General features: G+C 33.0%; 1 protein-coding gene across 1 annotated transcript in view; it reads left to right on the forward strand.

Moving 5' to 3' along the window:
* Positions 1-22,293, forward strand: part of LOC123659246 (extracellular sulfatase SULF-1 homolog) — a 139,636-nt gene that overhangs the window by 54,266 nt on the left and 63,077 nt on the right. The window contains exons 2-3 of the mRNA XM_045594497.1: positions 17,520-18,368; positions 19,277-19,416. Coding sequence (XP_045450453.1) covers positions 17,704-18,368; positions 19,277-19,416 — 805 coding nt within the window. The 5' untranslated portion in view covers positions 17,520-17,703. The remainder of the gene's footprint in view (positions 1-17,519; positions 18,369-19,276; positions 19,417-22,293) is intronic.

Raw genomic sequence — 22,293 nt, forward strand, 5'->3', positions numbered from 1 at the left:
TTTTAAAAGGCGCAATTTAGTATAATTTAATGGTTATTTTTATAAAACCTCTCTATACACCACATTTTTAATTTTATTTTCAGGCTGCAGTATAAATAACCTATCAGGCGAACTTAAAGCTGCTGTATATGTTTCATACAAACTATTAAACCCAATTAAACCCCCTTAGCGGTGGAATATCGCAAAATCCGTTCTTAGCGGACGCCTACTAACTATAATCTACCTCCCTGCCAAATTTCATCTTTGTCCATCCTGGATGGATGGACCATCCAGCGGTTATTAAGTTCTCGTGATGAGTGAGTCAGTGACCTTTCTCTTTTATATATATAGATTACGATGCATTATTTGGACACCTCCTCACCATCTATAGAGCATACATTTTAAATTTCAAATCTCTTACTTCAAAAACATAGGACTTTCATACAAACTTCCAACTCCCGTTTTATCCCCTTAGGGGTCGAATTTCGTAAAATCCGTTCTTAGCGGATGTTCACGACCTATAAGGAGCCTATCTGCCAAATTTCAAGTTTTTAGGTGTTATAGTTTCGGAGATTTCGTGATGAGTGAGTCAACCTACCATCCCCCGTTTTAACCGCAAAAGGGAGTTAATTTCTAAAGATACATTATTTGGACACCTTCTCGCTATCTATAGAGCATACATTGTAAATTTCAAGTCTCTTACTTCTAAAACATAAGACTTTCATACAAACTTCCAACCCTCGTTTTACCCCTTTAGGGGTAGTTGAGTTTCGTAAAATTCATTCTTAGCGGTAGTTTACGTTCTATAAGGAGCCTACCTGCTAAATTTCAAGTTTGTAGGTGTTATAGTATCGGAGATTTCGTGACCAGTGAGTCAACCTACGATCCCCCGTTTTAATCCCAAAAAGGAGTTGATTTCTAAAGATACATTATTTGGACACCTTTTCACCATCTATAGAGCTTACATTTTAAATTTCAAGTCTTTTACTTCAAAAGCATAGGACTTTCATACAAACTTCAGACCGCCGTTTTATCCCCTTAGGGGTCGAATTTCGTAAAATCCGTTCTTAGCGGATGCCTACACCTTATAAGAAGCCTATTTGCCAAATTTTAAGTTTGTAGGTGTTATAGTTTCGGAGATTTCGTGATGAGTGAGTGACCTTTCGCTTTTATATATATTATAGATTACGATGCATTATTTGGACACCTCCTCACCATCTATAGAGCATACATTTTAAATTTCAAGTCTCTTACTTCAAAACATAGGACTTTGATACAAACTTCAACCCCCGCTTTATCCCTTTAAGGGTCGAGTTTCGTAAAATCAGTTCTTAGCGAATGTCTGCGTCCTATAAGGAACCTACTTGCCAAATTTCAAGTTTGTAGGCGTTATAGTTTCGGAGATTTCGTGATGAGTGAGTTAACTTACCATTCCCCATTTTAACCCCAAAAGGAACATTATTTCTAAAGATACATTATTTAGACACCTCCTCACCATCTATAGAGCATACATTTTAAATTGCAAGTCTCTTATTTCAAAAACATAGAACTTTCATACAAATTTTCGACCCCAATTTTATCCTTTTAAGGTTCAATTTTGTAGCTGTTGTAGTTTCGGAGATTTCGTGGTGAGTGAGTAAACCTACCATCCGCCGTTTTAACCCCAAAAGGTGGTTGATTTCTAAAGATACATTATTTGAACACCTTTTCATCATCTATAAGGCATACATTTTAAATTTCAAGTCTCTTACTTCAAAAACATAGGACTTTCATACAAAATTCCAACCCCCGTTTTTTCCCTTTAGGGGTCGAATTTCGTAAAATCCGTTCTTAGCGGATATCTACGACCTATAAGAAACCAACCTGCCAAATGTCAAATTTGTAGCTGTTATAGTTTCAGAAATTTCGTGATGAGTGAGTCAACCTACCATTCCCGTTTCAACCCCAAAAGGAGGGTGATTTCTAAAGATACATTATTTGGATACTTTCTCACCATCTATAGAGCATACATTTTAAATTTCAAGTCTCTTACTTCAAAAACATAGGACTTTCGTACAAACTTCCAACCCCCGTTTTACCCCCTCAGGGGTCGAGTTTCGTAAAATCCGTTCTTAGCGGATGCCTACGTCTTATAAGGAGCCTACCTGTCAAATTTCAAGTTTGTAGGTGTTATAGTTTCGGAGATTTCGTGATGAATGACCTTTCGCTTTTATATATATTATAGATTTACATTAGGTGCTATGTTCAAGAGATGAAACAACTCAAAAAAGCTTTTTGGACGGTTGATAAATTAAAAAAATTGCAGTCCGTATTCTCAGAAGAGGAGACATTTTGGTATACAAAGTGTGTCACAAAACTGGGATACATGTTAAGGAAGAGATATATATTAGCAAAAGCTAAGAATGACAGCTACAAAAAAATCTCGTAAGCTGGGGCTGTACTGTGTTTGCACTTTTGCGCAAAAAGAAAAACAAGCTAACCATCTTCGCACTATGGCAAATATATGTTTAATATCTCAGATTAATAAACAAAAGGCAGATGGAGCGTGTGCAACAAAAAGTATGAAGCCACTTTTTATTCATGTGTGCGTGGCGACTAGAAATGGCACTGTAGGAACACGTGCATCTATGTGTGTATAATGATACCATAAAAAGAAAAAAACTCCCTGTATTTTTTAAAATGTCCTTTTACGACAATAGGTTCTAGTTTTATTTGGATACATGAATTTATAACTAAATAAATACTTTAATAATAATAATAATATTAATAAAGGTTTCGTTAAAAATAACGAAATAAATAGGTAATATGTCAAGATTTTTATAACTAGCGGTCCGTCCACACTTTGCTTCCGGTATTAATTTTGTTTTTGTTTAATAAGGTTTAAATGGACTTTACAATGTTTACAACTCTAGATAATAAAACTTTAGTGTTTTTCAGTAGTATCATATTTATTTCATTAGACAAATTAAAAAAAAACAATTTAAAATATTTATTAATAATAATAATAATAACTCGAACGCGACGGAGTCCGGCTCTACTGGGACCTGCCTATCGCCACAGACAGGACGATACTGGCGAACAAGCCTGATATCGTGGTGATGGACAGGGCACGGTCGAGGGTATTTTTAGTGGACATCACCGTCCCGCATGACGAGAACCTCGTGAAAGCCGAGACTGAGAAAAAACGTAAATATCTGGATCTGGCGCACGAGATTGTCGACATGTGGGGTGTGGGGTCTGCTGAAATAATCCCTATCGTAATATCTGCCAACGGTTTGATCCCGGTTAGCCTCGCTCACCATCTGAGGCAACTGGGGATCCGGGACGGTTCGCTCGCAGCCAGGATGCAGAAGGCGGTGTTACTTGACTCGGCTAGGATTGTCCGCCGGTTTCTCAGCCTACAGCCCTAACCCCCGGCCGTTTGATCTCCCTGCCGGGGCGTATTCCTCCACCCGCTTATATTTATATATGTAAGTATAAGTAAATTTACTATATTATTTATATAAGTAGTTATTATAATATATGTATCTATTATGTATTGGGCGGGCGGAGTGACATTCAGTATAATAATAATAATAATCATCATTTATTCACACACACACACACATACATCGATATACAGACAACTTAAAGACTAGACCAAAAGATTAGATAGTATTACAAATAATTACATTGGATTTTTTTTTTATCAACCTACGACATTTTTCGGTGAAGCATAAGCCATCCTCTTTAAAATGTAATGAACACACAACGCAAAATTTTGAAACCTGCCAATTATTGTCTTGCCTGCTTTGGCGAATAATAGAAACCCATTCCTCGCGTAGAACAACATCTGTCGGCAAACTGCAAAAATCATTAAATAATAAAACTTGACACTTATTACAATATGTATTCTTTAAATATATCTAGCATCTTCCATTAATTCCACTAATATTATAATCTAGCTATTGCCCACAACTTAACAAAATATACCATATATGTAAATATATATATATATATATATATATATATAAGGAACTAAATTGATAACCATATACATTTTTATTTAAGCTCCTGCATTAGATATTAATGACCGAATCACAGTAAATGGTAATAACAGATAAAAATACATCTAAATTCGGAATAACTATTTAGGCGTGATATTACGTGTGGAAATCGAATACACGTCCGTACATTTAAAAGTAAGTCTCACTAACGCCTAGACCATCAGGTAGTTTCCCCAATTGAAGGGAAAAACATTTCGCCGAACACAGGCAACACAGTTGAATTAATGTCGAGGTTTTGTGTTCCGAAATAACCATATAATTTATTGAGTGAAAAAATAATAAAATCAATTAAATAATTTATAATTACCTGTGAAATGAAATTCTATCCTCTTTTTTTTATTTTTGGGAACAACTTTCACAATGTTTAATAAACACAAGACGGCATTTTTTGACACAAAATAATGAATCACTCGAGACGTTTAAACAATACGACGCTATCTTTAGCACTGCTGCGACTTTGTATTCGCTTTTGATTTTGTATTCGCTTTGGTGGCTTCACTCGCATGTTCGGTGCGCTCCATCTGCCTTTTGTTTATTAATCTGAGTTTAATATGTACGATTTTATTTTTGTGTTACCCACATATCAAACATTCAAAAATGTTTTGATATGATATTCAAATATATGTTTATTCCTTATAAATAATTTAGCTCTCCCCAAAATCTTCCTGTTTTTAACGTAGGTAGCTAGTATTTTTAATATATTTTTAATTACTATTAATCTAATATATAAAATTCTCGTGTCACAATGTTAGTAACCATACTCCACCGAAACGGATAGACCGATTTGATTAAATTTTGTGTGCATGTTGGGTAGATCTAAGAATCGGCCAACATCTATTTTTCTTGCTGGGTCAGCTAGTATTGAAATAAAATAATGAGATACAAATACATTGAGTTTTACATGTTTTATTTTATCATATTTTAGATATTAACAAATGCAGTGATTGATGAAAAGTTTTGTTTTGATTAAACTTTTTTATACTATTGTTCTTTAGCTAAAATAGATATATATTATTTAGTTATTTAGATATGGTTTGTAAATACGTAAAGCGGTGCGTAAGCGGTGTCCTGATTTTAGCGAAAGGCACCGAAGTCGTCTGACCTTTGTAAAGTAACGGAACTCGATAATTCAGTTTCATGATTAAATGTTATTATTGTCCTTATGTATAATTAATATATGCCCACTGCAGCTGACCACGTTTACATTTGTGGCTACTGTTCTAGTAGAATCACTTTTTATAGCCTATTTAGTTTTCGGATACAGATTTATAAAAGTGTCAGAAGTGAGCAAGTATTTATACAAATATTATTATCACTTAAAAGACAAAAAATAAAAGAACAAAACTAATTTACGCATAATCGGGAATATAAATCGGGAATCGTGTAACGTGTAAAAAGAAAAACAGATTTTACTTAACTAAAATTTACTACAAATAATCTTTCAAATGTTCAATTGTATAGTATTGTATTCTATTTGTCTTAATGGATCTCCGGAAACGGTCTTTTAAAACATTTCTATTTACATGGCCTTTTATACATTGGATGAGAATGTACATCAAAGATTAAGAGCAAAGTAACTTTTTGTATCGGGATTTAGATGTTTAAAAAGCTTAACAGAAAACCTTTCATATAAATGTTTGAAATGAATTCTCTGTTAGAAAGTCTCTCGGGAATGCTTAAAAGATATATTACAGAATAAAATTCTTTATAAATACTAAACGTAAAATAATTTTATTGAAAATATGATTTTTTGATAACCTGATATGATTACGTATTACGCCGGTATAGTATTGGTTAGAAGAATTTAAAATGTCAAATATTTTTCATTATTTTAATGTTGAAAAAGTTATGGTCATATTTTGGCTTTCAAATGAAGTTTTCTTTTATAATACATTGTCAGCCAGTAGATACCCACTTACAACAATATTTGTACAATCTTGTAAATTATTTAAAGAAATTATTACACAAAAGTATAAAGGTTATTCACTCTTTTATCCTAAGCCTTTGAAACATGTAAGATATGTAATAAAATAAATATAAATAAACATAATAAATAAGCCTGATCAAATTCACAAATCTCATTAATAGGAAAAAAAATTGTACTATTGAGAAAAGCATTCGTAATAAACCTTTTGTCGCTCTATAGCCGTGGTTATGGTGGCAACGGTGGCAATGCGCCATGCACTAATGAAAATATCGCGTGGAGGCCGCTCGTTTATAGCCTATGAGCCAATCTTGATATTTGATTTTGTTTATAGTCTGAATTTTGCGAGCTATAATAGTAGTACTGTACAGTTTCCGTTTGTTTATTTTGTAGTTACAAACATTGGCTATTAATTTATATCAAATCAGATTTTATAGCTCTTTATTTAGGTAAATGAAATTTATGTACAGAATTTACTTATGTAAGTGTGTAATGTCAATGTTAGTAAATAGTAGATGTATCATACACGATCATTAAGTTGCTTAGCTTAGAAACAGACAATCTTGTGTGTGTTATAAATTAGAGAATGGTTTTATTTTCTGTTTATTTGTAGTGGTCTTCATTTATATATAAGTTATTTTTACCTTTTTCATCGTAATAACGTGCCACAGCTTTTTGGTGAATTAAATGATTCATTTGGCTTGACCTCAAAGCCGTCACTTCACCCACATTAGCAAGTACCCTTCGAATGTAGCGCTTTGGGGTCTATACCTTTATTTTTCACGTTTATTTTGTTTTATAAAAATTGGGGCATGAATAATATTTTTTTTATATAAATATAGGTAAATCGTGGTCGAGTTTATTTTACTTGCTATGTTTAAACTCTTATAGACTCTTAATTTAATGACTCTCGGTGATTATTTCGATAATTTTAAAGATTACATTTTAGTATTTACATTTTTGCCGTAAAACATTTTTTAATATATTTTAATCTACGTTTTATTTATGGGACTACTTTAGGTCTCGTTTATCAATTTATCATTTTACCCTAAACTACGGCTGTAAATGTTTTTAAATATTAACTATTTAAAAAAATAATTCTTAACATGAGCTTTCTTTCGCAGCTTCGCCCGCGTGGATAACTGTTCCGCTTGCTTTCGTTAATATAATTATAGTCTATGTCTGATGTCATATGTAACGTAGCATTTTACTAGTAAAAGATTTTCAAAAAACGGCCAAGTAATTATTTTGTTTATTCAATACAAACGATGAAAAAATCAAGTGCTTTCTTTTTTATTACATGTATGTAGATTACCTTCCGTAAGGATAATTAATTAATTAGGTTTTTATTGCTAGAGTAACTAAATAATGATGTTTTACAACAATACAAGTATCTCATTAAATTTGAAGTTTCACTCATTTATTACCTTTATAAATAGAATGGCTTTGATTTTTTCCTCTTTTCCATTAATTCCATTCAATAAACTTAACGCTTTGTGGTTTCGTTTACGGAAAGTTCTTACGAAATATCTATTAGTAGATATTCTCTGCGACATTGGATTTCGGATTTCAATAGAAGATAGTTCTTGTGCAATTTTATGATTATTTTTAGTAATCAATGGTATATTATTAAATTATATGTAGGTATATTAAAGTCTGCTAGATGGTTAGTGTGGTTAAAACTCCGTTTACGTTGCTGTTCCATTTTGACACTTTATAGTCTGATGTTTTATAACCTATAACCTAGTATTCCTAGTCCTTGATGAACGAGTTTTCTAAAGCAAAAAAAAAAAAAAAACTAAAAGAATTCCGACTCAGTGTGTTCCAAAAAGTAAACAAAAAATCAAACAAACTATTTAACTTCATTTCTATTAGTCACTTGTAAAACAATGCTTGCTATTCTTTTTTCTCTTTTGATTAAAGCTTTGCCATATATCTCGATCTTAGGTAGGTATATAGGTATACTAATGTTGAACCTAATAATAGTCACAAATTTTACGATTTATTTAAAATGTACTTATTATTCTATACATAAGCTCCACTATCGTATTATAGTTTGATTGTTTGAATAAAATTATTCGTGATACCAAATGATGGGAATATGACCTTTAGAGTGCGCACAGTCTATGCTAAATTGCTTGCACTATGATTTCTTACCAAAGACTTGTTAAATGTTTCCTGTTAATTCATTGGTAACAATTGCAGTCTTCGTATACGTATTTATAACAACACCTTCGCTATTTAGTTTAGCGTTTAACAAAAAATATCTTTACTATAATTATTGCAATGTTTATCTTTGGTTTGCAATTCATAACGACGTGATTTTTAATACAAAATTTTCTCTAAATTTATCGAAAATATTTTGTAATGTTACTACATAAACTTACGAAAAAGACTTTATGAACTTACTGAACTGAACCGATTGTATTAAAGTATTTTACCTTTAAAAAGCTACATTATGAAACGAAGTGAAACACGTAACTCACTCACGATACTAGACAGATGCATCAGGCTGCATCTGTCTAGTATCTAATATATTGTAATCTCATAATCAAGTCAATGACCCGGTATGCATCTGTCAAATTCAAATATTATGAAAGAAGGAAGTTTAAGCAATTTCTCAAGTTCCCAAACCCGCCTACTAATCAACGACTGTGAATGACCAGTTGTAAATGGCGGTATCAATATCAAGTCTAGCAGTTGCATTCCCAATCAAGGGAAGCAATTTAATTTTAGTGCTGACCACACATCGGTGCATTACTTATTTAAACTGATTGATCCCCGTACTTTGACCCGTTTGAGTTTACTTTGCGGTATTGAAACGAATAGTGCAAATAAATCTACATGTCGAATCGAAATTTAAATTTTTTATACAACAGAAATGGTTCAACATGTTTTGTTTTTTAATTAGTTTTTAACATTTAAAAGTTGGTTAGAGAATAGTCAAAAATATAGAGATAACTGTTTTATATTTCAAGTTAAATAAAAACCTTCTAGTCATTATCAAAATGCTTTAAATTAATTCAAAGGAAAGTCATGACATCAAATTTCCTTCTTATTTAAATAATGGTCCAAGTAAAAAAAAATCCAGCAATTTTCATGCAAAACTGAATAATACCTGAGGGCGAACGTGAAGTATGAAAGGATCGTTATTGCTTCTGGCTTGTCTCCGTCCTTCATTTAAATATCTTTAAACCTCTTGTACGTACAGCTACAGGCATAAAACACTCAATGTACTGTTAACAGCAACACGATGATCGTGATCTACTGTCTATGAAGGCAATGAGACCCCTACTACGAAACAGTATATCACGGAGCATACTAACATGAAAATAAAACTGTGCACACTCTAACAAGAGCTAAAATAAAAGGAAATAAAACTTCACTGCAATTTCATGTGATGAACTGTCTTATAATGAAGGAGAAAAATTTTTCTTTTGTTAAACCTTTCGTGGAAATTGAAATAGATGCCAGACAGAAATACTTTAGTCGAGAATATTAAATACGGTCGTTTGTCCATTTTAAGTAAAAATGTTAAAGTTTGTAATAAAAGCTTAGTAATGATAATTATGTCTATGCGTTGTCAAGTGCGGTCGTAAGGTTGATTATTCTTTATTGTCTGCTGCTATTGTTCGTTACATCTTAGACTGTTAAATATGGTGTCGTAAGAACTGTAGTGTCATAAAAGATAACGATCTTTTTAGTAATTTCTTACAATGTACGTTTTGTGTACGTGTAATAAAATTATTAGTCGTAAGCATAAAATACTTTGCAAAAGTGGCGAGCATGAATCTCATTAACACACGAATTGGCTTATTGTCCGCTTAAAAAGTTTTGAACATACATACCTACGTCTTTTGTGAAAAAAACAAACCTTTTGAAAATCGAATGTTATTATAAGCCAGTGATAAATAATTACTGTAACTTTTGGTACAAAGACGTTTCTACTTACTAACGATTGAGTATATAGGCAATACTCTTCAACAGAAAAGTGATTTGCCTACAATTGTATTATTTGTAGGTTAATTTAATTTAGACCAGTTCGTGAAATTACATTAAATCATTGACAGTATCTATTAACTTATCAAAATATTTGACAGAACAGTTTTTTCAGTTAAGGCCATGAAATTTTGAGAGACGATAGTAATTGTTCACTAAATGGTGATTGCCGTCCGGCTGTTAACGAACACAGTAAAACAAGTGCACTTAAAACTAAGAGGCTCAAATTAAAGATGCGATCCACTAAGCGGAGTAATGAGTTTTTTGGTGCGAGGTGGATCGTGAGCACGCATGTCTAAGTAGCGAAGGGTCGGAATAAACAAGTTGACAAAAGTGAAACGATATCTTGTTTTACACAAACGTCAAACAAAAGCTCGTCAAGCCGTCGTTTTTTTTATCCTTGTTAAATATTTAAGTATGTTATTCATACTCTTTTTAATTTAAGCTGGCTTTACTTTTTTTATTTATAGATACTTTGATTGGTTTTAGGTAGTAGAAAAACGAATCGGATAAAGCTCTGACTCTCATTCTCTCTTCTCATGTATAGAAGAAGAGATCTTTGTACATTTTTTGGGTTTTTAAAGACTTTTGCCTCTTTGTACGAGCTGTAACATGTTACAACTATTAGATAAGGAATTTTCTTCGTTATAAACTATAATTTCTTTTTTTTTTTGTGTCATGTCATTCCAATGCAGAAATAGTATGACGGAACAAGTAACAACGGTCAATTAAATGTTACTATCAGGAGAGATATCATATGTCAATATTGAAGATGATAATAATTTCTTTAACAAGTAATTAAGAAGGACTCGACTCGATTGCAACGAGAGTTAATAAACTGCATTATTATTTGTAATACGCGTTCTATTTATCATTCATCAAATGAACGTCAATTAGCCAGTTTAGAAGTCTCACATTGTAAGAAAAAATACTAATTATGTTATTTCAGTCCAATGTTCTGTTTAATATTTTATATGACTAGGTACCTACTATTGACAAAAATTTGAAAGTATGTAGGTATACATATGTAAGTCTTCAAAAGGTCAAAGAGCATAATATAGCGTATATAAATTTTAGGTGCATGTTTTTTTAGTTATATTAAATATGTACGTTATCAATTACAAATATAAAATCCTGCCCCTTTTTGTTTAAGTATTAAACGCGTTATGTAAGAATAAAGGCAGCGAGTAATTATTACAAATAACGCTTACTAATTGATGGAACAAAGTTTCATAAAAACCATTAATGAGATTTACATTTGCTCCCTTTACGGCTGTTGTTAAACTTTGCGGAAGATGTGATTAATTCCTAATTTAAAAGCTTTATTTAAAACTTCCTTCGTATTAAAATTAAAATCAAAAATTTATTTATTCAAGTAATCCTTAAGAACACTTTTGAATTGTTATTTTACAAATTGTAATTATATAAATCTTTGAAAAATTTATTATAGTAGATATAAAGCTACCGTCATCACCATCACCAATTATTTTTAATTTAGCCATGTTTTGCCTGATATATAGCATCATTAAACCCATTAATGTACCGATGTAGATTTAATGAACACATTATTAATTATAATTCGGAAGTATTCTTTCTGATGCCAATAATATTAGTCATAGATCGTGCGGTTTTTTTTACATTAAAATTTATGTTATGAAAGATACTAATTTATTGTGGAGCTGTAGCTTTATAAGTACAAATACATTTTTACAAGCTAAAGTGTAAAAAAATAATAGCTGGGTTTGCTTAAAATTAAATATTCCTCAACAACTCAACATAGGTATGGGCTTTTATTCTCGTTGTAAATAGAAAGCGTGCTCTTAAATTATAAACAAGCGACCATTATAATTCCAATACTGTTACAATGTAATGTAGTAAAAACAAAATATAAAGTTTACTGAACTCTATAGGTAGGTATTTTAGGCATTATTAAGCTGGCAACTTTACAAAATAAGTTTATGTATTTACTCATCATCATCATTACAGCCTATACAGTCCACTGCTGGACATAGGCCTCCACAAGTTTACGTCAAAAATAACGTGAACTCATGTGTTTTGCCCATATTCACCACGCTAGGCAGGCGGGTTGGTGACCGCAGTACTGGCTTTGTCGCACCGAAGACGCTGCTGCCCGTCTTCGGCCTGTGTATTTCAAAGCCAGCAGTTGGATGGTTATCCCGCCATCGGTCGGCTTCTTAAGTTCCAAGGTGGTTGTGGAACCTTGTTATCCCTTAGTCGCCTCTTACGACACCCACGGGAAGAGAGGGGGTGACTAAATTCTTTAGTGCCGTAGCCGTAGTATGTATTTACTAATTAAAATTAATTAAACGTGCGTATCTATCTATGACTGAGGAACCTTTAATTTTAAATTAATAATTTCAGAAGAACCAACAATAAAAAACTTGTGTCTTTTTTATGAAGCAAACTAAATTGTTTTAATATTTTATTTCTATAAACTAATATTTTTAACAAGTATTTGTATTAAATAAAGATCTTTCAATCAAAAATGCTTTTTATTTTATTCTTAATAAAAACACAATGTTTTCGAAAAAAATAAATAGAGTGCTTAATTACCTAACTTGAATATATACACAAGTTTATTTGATTATATATGTTTTAGTGTAGTAATATAGAGCGAGGCTAGACAGTGATAGTAACCCATTTTAAATTGTGTGGCGTGGCTAGGGCACAATATTCTTGTCTCTTGCTTGTCGACATCGATCGTTCGGAGCCCCTATCAATTACGTCACGGTCTGCATGGCTATAAATCAAGATCAACGGCGCGCGCGCTGGGGTGGAACGCATACGAACAAGATACCAGTCATTTATTTGTAATTGTAACTAACTGATTGGCTGTAAGTGACCCTAAATACTTCTAGCGTCTCTTGTAGCTTTGAGAATGTGCTGATCGTTAAAATTGTTATGATATGTACAAACTGAACTAAATTAACTTGTAATTGTCTTTATAGTAATTATATTATATGTAATTTGTATAATAAATTAAACAATTTCGGCGTAATTTTTTCTTGATTTTAAAATAAATAGTAATAACAAATAATATGCATTAAAAACATCTTGGTGCTTAGCCGTGTTTCTTTTCTTTTTTTATTAATATGTTTTTCTTATTTATAATTAATATGAAAGCTAGATATACTTCCATACTTCTGTTAAATTAATTACTTGAAAAACTTCAATATAAATAAACATAATTATTCTGTTTTACGAACGTAATACTTTACGTAATACAAATAGGTATGTATTTTACATTACCTCTTTTTAGATGCACGTAAAATTAATAGTGAAGCTAGCTTTAAATTTTTCGCTTTTATTTTAAGCAATCTTTTTCCTATAATTTTTCTACGTATCATTTTCTCACAGTATCAAATTGAACTAAAAACTCGAGTAATTGACCTCCTGACCTAAAATAATTAGATTTTGTTTGTGATTGATATTTAACGTGAACTTTTAATCACGGTGGTGACCCATGAGAATTGAAAGTCAAACCATGACACTAACACGTGGTTCAATAAGTCCCGAGACTAAGTACTAAAAAAAGGTCTTTTTATAAAATTAATTTTTATTCATCAACATAGTCTCCTCCAAGAGCGATACAGTCCCTCCAACGCTTTTCTAACTTTTCTATCCCATGTGTGTAGAACGATTTGTCTTTGGCTTCAAAATAAGCCTCCGTTGCTGCGATAACTTCACTATTTGAGTCAAATTTCTTACCCTGAAGCATTTTTTTGAGGTCTGCAAACAGCCAGTAATCGCTGGGGGCCAAGTCTGGCGAATAAGGGGGATGAGAAAGCAATTCGAAGCCCAATTCGTTAATTTTGGCCATCGTTCTCACGGACTTGTGACAAGGCGCGTTGTCCTGGTGAAACACCACTTTCTTTTTGTTCATGTGAGGCCGTTTATCCGCAACTTCGTACTTCAATCGCTCCAATAAGCACATGTAATAGTCACTATTTATATTTTGCCCCTTTTCAAGGTAGTCGATGAAAAGTATTCCATGCGCATCCCAAAATATAGACGCCATAACCTTACCGGCCGATTTCTGAGTCTTTGGACGCTTCGGGCGGCTTTCACCAGCCGCTCTCCACTCCGCTGCCTGCCGATTGGATTCCGGAGTGAAATGGTATATCCAGGTTTCATCCATTGTTACATACCGACGTAAAAAATCCTTTTTATTATGATTCATCAGCGCCAAACATCGCTCTGAATCATTGATACGTTGTTCCTTTTGATTAGTTGTAAGCAAACGCGGCACCCACTTAGAAAAAAGCTTTTTCATGGCCAAATTTTTATGTAAAATAGTGAAAACACTACCAGCTGAAATCTTCACTATCTCGGCTATCTTACCTTCCGATCTTCCAATACGATTTTGAGGACTTGGTTAATATTTTGTTGAGTCACTGCTTCATTTGGACGACCTGAGCGTTCCCCATCATTGGTGTCCATGTGACCGCGTTTGAAGTCGGCATACCACCGACAAATGGTTGCTTTAGAGGGAGCTGATCCTGCATAACATTTTATAAGCCACTGCTGTGCTTCAACGGTATTTTTTCCCATTAAAAAACAATGTTTTATCAACACGCGAAACTCGTTTTTTTTCCATTGTATCGAAATTACAACCGTAGCGTCACTTAAATGTTTCAAAATCAATAATTTTATTGTTCCATTTTTAAAAATTTGACACATATTCTTGTATTGATAGCCAGTACTTTTTAAAAATCAAAAGAGTTTTTAATATATGCGCCATTTCCAGGTTAGTCTCGGGACTTATTGAACGATCTAGTACTATATTTTTTCTTATAATATTATAATTATACATTTGGAATTAAATCGAACCCATATCCAATGTAGTTAAAGTTTCACTTTTTATTAAATCGAGAATAGTTAAATACAATAATATATAATTACTAATTTGATACTCTTATTTTCAACATGAATACAAAAACTATCTTTCCGACCGCGACTTTGTCCGCGTGGATTATAAAATTTTTGCGTTTCCGATTTTACCAGTTAAAATATGTAAGTTGGTGATAACGTAACATAGTGCTGTTGAAAGAATTTTTAATTTAAGCCTTTTTTGAGTTTGTCCGTTAAAAAAACAAAAAATCAAGTATATCCTGTTTGTAATTAATATTTAGTATAGATACATACCTACTTGCCGTGTGGTGTCGGTCGAGTAGAATAGCACCACCCCCTTTCTTCCCGTGCGGGTCGTAAAAGGCGACCGAGGGATAAACCTGGCTCAAAATCATCAGGGTCCTGGAGAAGGAAAACTTCATTCGAAACCCGGAATGGGGTCTCCGTCAAGCATTCGTGGCATAGCTCTAAAATGCGAAAGACTCCTGCAGCCGAACTGGCTCCACACGTATCGCGTCGTTCCTGTGGGCCTAGCCAGTGAGGTCAAGAGGGTGGCGCAGAGCTTAGGCAACTGTGCGTTTTCCTGAAGAGTGTCCTAGGCGACACAGTGTCGGTCTGACACTGTCAAAATCGTCTGCAATAGACGGACTAAGACCAATGAGACATACAGAAGTATAAATAAAATGTCGTGTTTTTGTTATGTAAATACGACTATGTCTGTTTAAAGAACTGCATGACATTTGTCAAGTACAGGGTTAACAGGAAAGGAAATAAGATACCTACGCAAGCGAGACTACCAATACAATTTTTTTTGATATTTCATGATATAAATTGTAAAATAAAATTCCTATTTTGAAGTACAGGATTTTATAGGTTTGCCGTATTATCGAGTAAATATCATCTATACATATAATAAAATGGTAGGAAAGTCAAAACTGTACATTGAATATTTTTTTTTTAAAGAATACTTGGGGTGTCATCTACAATCGATACCGAAGCCAAAAATATAGTTTTTAGAACTTTTGTCTGTTTGTCTGTATGTATGTCCGGGATAAACTCAAAAAGTACCGCATGGATTTACTTCAAATTTGGCACGAATATTATTAAGAAGTCAGGTCAACATATAGGCTACATATTATCATGCTATCACCTACCGGGAACGAGCAGTGAACCTTTATTTCCTCAACGTATTCTGTAACAACGTGTAATCTAACAACGCATATTTGAATGTTATTGTTATTATGTTAATAACCATGCTATATAAGCTAGCTTCACACTATAAAAATCACGCAATATAAGTAATTAAGCCGATAAACATAATTAAAATGAATATAAGTAGACAAGACATTTTAAAGCTGCGCCATCTATGAGATTTTTCTGTAGATATGAAATGTAAAGAAGAAACGGGTAAGTGAATGTTATTTTAAAAGGTATAATCGTAGTTATTTTTGGTGCTGTATAGCGTTCACGCAGACGACGTCGCGGGCAGCAGCTAGTATTATATATGGCTAGGCAATTTTTCCAAAATTTGAGAGTTCTCATCAACTTTTCACAATCATTAAGATGATTTCTATGAAATATTTAGTTTTTATTTAAATTTGCATGTTTTTTTTTATTTATTATAGACATAAGAAAATATTCTTGAACTTTAACAGAATCTTAGTAAACGGTAACTTATGTAATATATTTATACAGGTACCCCACGTATTGTACAGTAAAAAACTAGTAAATAATCATTATCTCTAAGTTTGTAAAAAAACAGCTATTTTTACTTTAAATTAATAGCAAAAAACTATATAATAAATTTCAATAAAAAATTTAAAACCAAATTTTTCTTTGAATAACGGATATTTGGAATTTAGACGAGCTTTTAACTAATACTTTTAGGTAAAATAATTTATCTATAGGTGACCGAAAATTTAAATAATTAAAAGTTAAGCATTTCAAACAATACTTTCATATGATTACATAATTATAAACTTTATTTCAGATCATTCTTATATCGGAAAAATATTAACAATTTTTTAATCCAAGTACGTGTTTAGTTTATTAGGGTATGTGTTTATCCAATTGGTGAAATCAACCAAGTGTTCAAAAAAACCATTTGGTATTCATGAACGTATTTTTTCTAAGGGCTCCAACCGCCGGTTCAATTCTGCTAAAAGCAGCATCGTGATTGGTTCTCTGATAGATTGCCATAAAATGTTTCCTGTACGCTAGAGTAACTCAATATTTTAATAGCTGGAATAAAATTGCGAAGTTAATGGTTGCAGTACCGCAGAACATTCCACGCTTTCTCTTGTCATTTAATAGATACGACCATACGAAATAGTATAAATTGTGTGTTTGTTTGTACACTTGTATTTAATTATAACGTAAAAATAAGAAATCCTTAAGCAATATGTCTGTTAACTGGCAGGAAATTTGCAAAACTTCAAAACGTTTTTTTATAATAACTATTACTAAGAGCAATGGACATATTCATTAGTTCTATACAGACACTTCATGTAGGCTAAAGATAATTGTAAGGTATTACGCGTACTCGTTCTCATGCATAACGTTATATTATATGTCGGATAATGTAAAATGTAGGGTCTACGCGTACAGTAAATGTCATGTTTTATTAAATAGAAACTCTATTCCCAGACGTGTACTAATTTTGTAATATTTCACACTAAAACTTTTTTATTTTGTTTCAGTTGGCAGCGCAAGATGGCGCTCGAAATAATAAACAACCAAATTTCGTTTGTGAAGTCATTAAAAACATGAAGAATATAGAAGTAGAGATAGAGAGAGAATAAATTAGAATAAAATTAAACTTTTAACAAAACTCATCACGAGAAGTTTTATCTTGCAAATAAATGATATTAATCGTAAAATAAAATGAATTTTAAAATAATATCACTATTATTAACATGGAATTTTCTATTGATAACTGCGAAACGGGACTCTCTAGAAGATGATACTTCTGGGGCGAAGGAGTTAAGAAATAAAGAGAACAACCGAAACCGAACAACCTTCAACGGTACTTTAACTGATGTCCCTGAAAGAAGATACTTAAGGCACCGGAACAGTTCAAGATATCGTGGTGATAGGAGAAGATTTTGGGAACGAGAGCATGAAATCAGGCGTGATAGAAGAAGAGGTTCAGATGTGTATTCTTCTGAAGAACATGTCAACCGAACTGATCCTTACTCCAAACGAGATGATAAACCTCGTAAAACTGATAAGCATTGGAATAAAAGTTCAGATAAAATAAATGATAGAAAGAAATCGAGTAATCAAAGTAAATCGCCTGATCGGTCTCCGGTAAGAGAGAATACCACGAGATTCAAACCGAAATTGGCCAACAAATGGCAAAATGGTGGATATATTCCGTACCCGCAACCGAGAGAAAAAAAGCCTAACATAATATTGGTTTTGACTGATGATCAGGACGTTGAACTCGGGAGCCTTAACTTTATGCCCAGGACTATGAAGGCAATTAGAAGCGCAGGTGCAGAGTTTCGACATGCGTACACCACGACACCGATGTGTTGCCCATCAAGGTATGTTCGACAATTAAAAAGCAAATAACAGAGTTCATAGTATAAAAAAAATTAAGTAATATCTAACGAGAATTTTATATCAATAAAAAGAATTTAACTTGAAATTTTTACAAGTGATGTTAATTTTTAAGAATATTTAGTCCAAAGAATTTAAAATATCATATACATAAATAGTCTAAGGTTAATGTTTGCTACCCTTCTTAGAAAAAAAACCTCACAATTACTCCATATAAATTATATATATCATTTTATAGATAATTGCTTGCTCTACCGGTATCAACAACTAAAAAACTTAAAACTATTTAAAAAGGAAGTTTAGGTATGCCTTAAGAAGAAGGCTAATTTTTTACTCAAATGAACGCGGGTGAAACCGCGGGTCCCAGCTAGTTACTCATAATTGCGATGCGTATAATTATGTAATTTCGTTATTCTTATGATGATACATCATGCTGATATCAGACTTTAGATCATCCTAAAACACTACGTATGAATTTTAATACGAAATAACGAATTTCTTAGTTTATCTACTTTGGTATTGTCTAATTTTATACTATTATATTATAACGCCAATACAAAAAGTATTAACACTTTAAACACCTCGCAATCTACGGCCTTCAAAGGGTGGAATGTCCTTTCTATGTCAGAGATCTAGAAACGTAAAACATACGCCCAGACCACAACAACTATATTGTCTATACCTACAAATACAATTGTTTGTATATTTATATGTCGCTGGGATCGGACCCGTGACCTCCGTGACAATGCGTCGTTATTGTTATTAATGAAGCTATTTTTTGAATAACCTAATACTCTATCTATGCTCAAGAATGACTGCTATACTTTGAAATAACTAAAATAAAATAGTAATTCGATTCTGTCTCTTACATCAGTTACGTTTATGTTAATAGGAGTTCTTTGCTTACTGGGGTCTACGTTCACAACCACAATGTGTACACCAATAATGACAACTGCTCATCTCCGATGTGGCAAGCCAAGCATGAGACCAGCACCTTCGCAACATACCTATCCAACGCCGGCTACCGAACTGGTAAGTACTTATATCTAATACATCATTTAACTTAGTTATAAGTGTAGTAAAGGTACTGCTATCAGCACTTTTATTTGTACGGGTCTTACCGTGATATTGCTTTCTACTCAAGAGTGATGAGTAAGTAGTCCGTGATTTTGTCGTCTTCAACGTCAAAATATTAGCCCAAGAGCACGCGAGGGCCAGACCTTCATTATTTTATAAAAGCTGAAAGTTTCTCAGAACATGCTCCCAACACAGGTGTCAACACAAATTAGCCTTGGTGAGGTGGCGAATGCTAGTGCTACCCCATCTCGCCTCACTCGCCTCGGAAGTTTGCTCACACGTGGTCATTTTTGGTCAGTAAGTCTGACATAACCTCTCCGGTGTCCTCGCGCCAGAGGAGTATCAATGAGGGTTTTCCCCCAGTAAAAAAAGGTGCCAAACAAATGCCAACTAACTTTCGTTATTTCATAACGCGTAATTTTTTAATATTATGGTCGCAGTTACATTAGAAGTCACGTCAACCATTGACCCAACCTTTTGTAAGTTAACTTATGTCATTGGTGAAAGCTAAATTTTATATATGTTACTTGGGTAGCTAATAGAAGACATTTCCTCAGTAGCCGGACAATTTCGATAATTCTAATCCAATTTGGTTAAGTGTGGAAGCGAACACAAAGTAATTTTGTACACCTTTGGTACCTGGTATCTGCTATTAAGTACTGGTATTAAGACTGTGTGAGTTAATCTTCATATTGGAGCATTGCTTTTACCGTCGTTAGGAGCATGCGCTGAGAATTTTTTAGCGTTTATAAAATGACGAGGACCTGGCCCTCGCAGGCTCTTAATCTGTCGAGAGTTACAAAATGACAATATCGCTAAGTTCCGGATTAGTAAAACTTAAATAATCGTAAAACATAAATCAAAAAAAGCCTGCTAAACACAAGAAAATTTTATTCCTATTTTAGTAATGAATATGCAAAGTCTTCCAACCAAGTCCAAGATGTTAAAGTAAAGTTTTCGCGCTTGAGGAATTTTTATAAGTTTTATCATTTAAAAGTCTGAAGCGTCACAAATCGTTTTGATGAAGCCAACTCAACTATAATAAATACAAAAGAAATATTAAAAATGTGCTAAGTCGACCGTGCACTTTGAGGCTTCACTGAAAAACTTTAAATGAAAATATTAAATTTACTTTTAAACTAATCGATTTAAAACTAAGCGAAATTGATAAGGGTTAAATAAAACAAACCTTTTTGAACACTATAATCTGGTTTCTCCGGTTTTGGATAAAGTTTATCCTGCGTATAAGTTACGAATAGACTTCAACAGCATGAGATAGTATGGGTTATAAGAAATTACACACATATGAAAACCTATAATTTAACAATTTTGATCAAAATTGTAAAAGATATCATTTGATCGCTTTGCTATTGCGTTGCGTAGATTAATAACTAAGTCCTTACAGGAGAATATATCTTCCTTCAAATTGAAAAAAAAATGTAATAAATATAAATAAAAAAGCTATACGAAATAATAAATAACGCGTAAGTTATGACATTTCACAAGCGCACCGTTACGGGACATTCACAATTTATTACTCAAATCGATCTGATATACAGCTGTAACGTAAAATTTAAATAGCTCGTTTTTATTTAACGCTGTCATTCGCATCGAGTCCAGATGTTAAGCGGTATTTGCGAAATATCATTTATTTCATCGTAAAACTACAGTTAATACTTTACGTTTTATAATATTATGCGCAGTTGTTTTGAAATTAATTTGTTGAAATAAAACATACAAATTGTGAGTGATGGAGATATTGTGGTAAAGCAATATTTTTCGTTTCGCTTAATTAATTTTTTTTTATCGAGTGTTATTTTCATTGATCACTTCCAAAGTTATGAATTGTTTCGTCAAATTATCGTCATTACTTACTGCCCGCGACTTCATCCGCGGTGAATAGTCACTTGAAAAAAAAACCCCGATTTTGAAACTTTTTTCATTAGTGCTCCACTCCTATTAATCTTAGCATGATGATATATAGCCTATAGCCTTCCTCGAAAAATGAGATAGATATCTAACACTGAAAGAATTTTTCAAATCGGACCAGTAGTTCCTGAGATTAGCGCGTTCAAACTAACTTTTCAGCTTTATAATATTAGTATCATCATCATCATCATCATTGGCCTTAGTCCGTCTATTGCAGACGATTAAGACAGTGTCAGAGATACACTGTGTCGCCCAGGACACTCTTCAGGAAAACGCAGAGATGCCTAAGCTCTGCGCCACCCTCTCGACCTCACTGGCTAGGCCCACAGGAATGACGAGTCCATACGTGTGGAGCCAGTTCGGCTGCAGGAATCTTTCGCATTTAGAGCTATGTCACGAATGCTTGACGGAGACCCCATTCCGGGTTTCAAATGAAGTTTTCCTTCTCCAGGACCCTGATGATTTTGAGCCAGGTTTATCCCTCGGTCGCCTCTTACGACCCGCACGGAAAGAAAGGGAGTGGTGCTATTCTACTCGGCCGACACCGCACGGCAATATTAGTATACATATATAAATTACGCGTCACGTTGTTTGTTTGCGATGGACTCCTAAAGTAATAACTTACTAGTTATAATAAAATTTGCACACCGTGTACATTTCGATACAACTTGAAAGATAGGCTATATATATATTATTTTGATATATGTTATTTGTTATATTTAAGAAAAAAATAAGGCGGTACGAAGTTCGCCAGGTCAGCCAGTAGACTATAAAACATCACAATACGACTTCTAGAAGCAGAAACTTGTCTTTAAACTTGATTAAACATATTCAACTTCTTCATTCAACAAAATTGAAAACTTTTATTCAAGAAAAATATATAAAGCAATAAAAACTAGTTCA

The sequence above is a fragment of the Melitaea cinxia genome, chromosome 2 (genome assembly GCF_905220565.1).
Source record: "Melitaea cinxia chromosome 2, ilMelCinx1.1, whole genome shotgun sequence".
Classification (NCBI taxonomy): Eukaryota; Metazoa; Arthropoda; class Insecta; order Lepidoptera; family Nymphalidae; genus Melitaea; species Melitaea cinxia.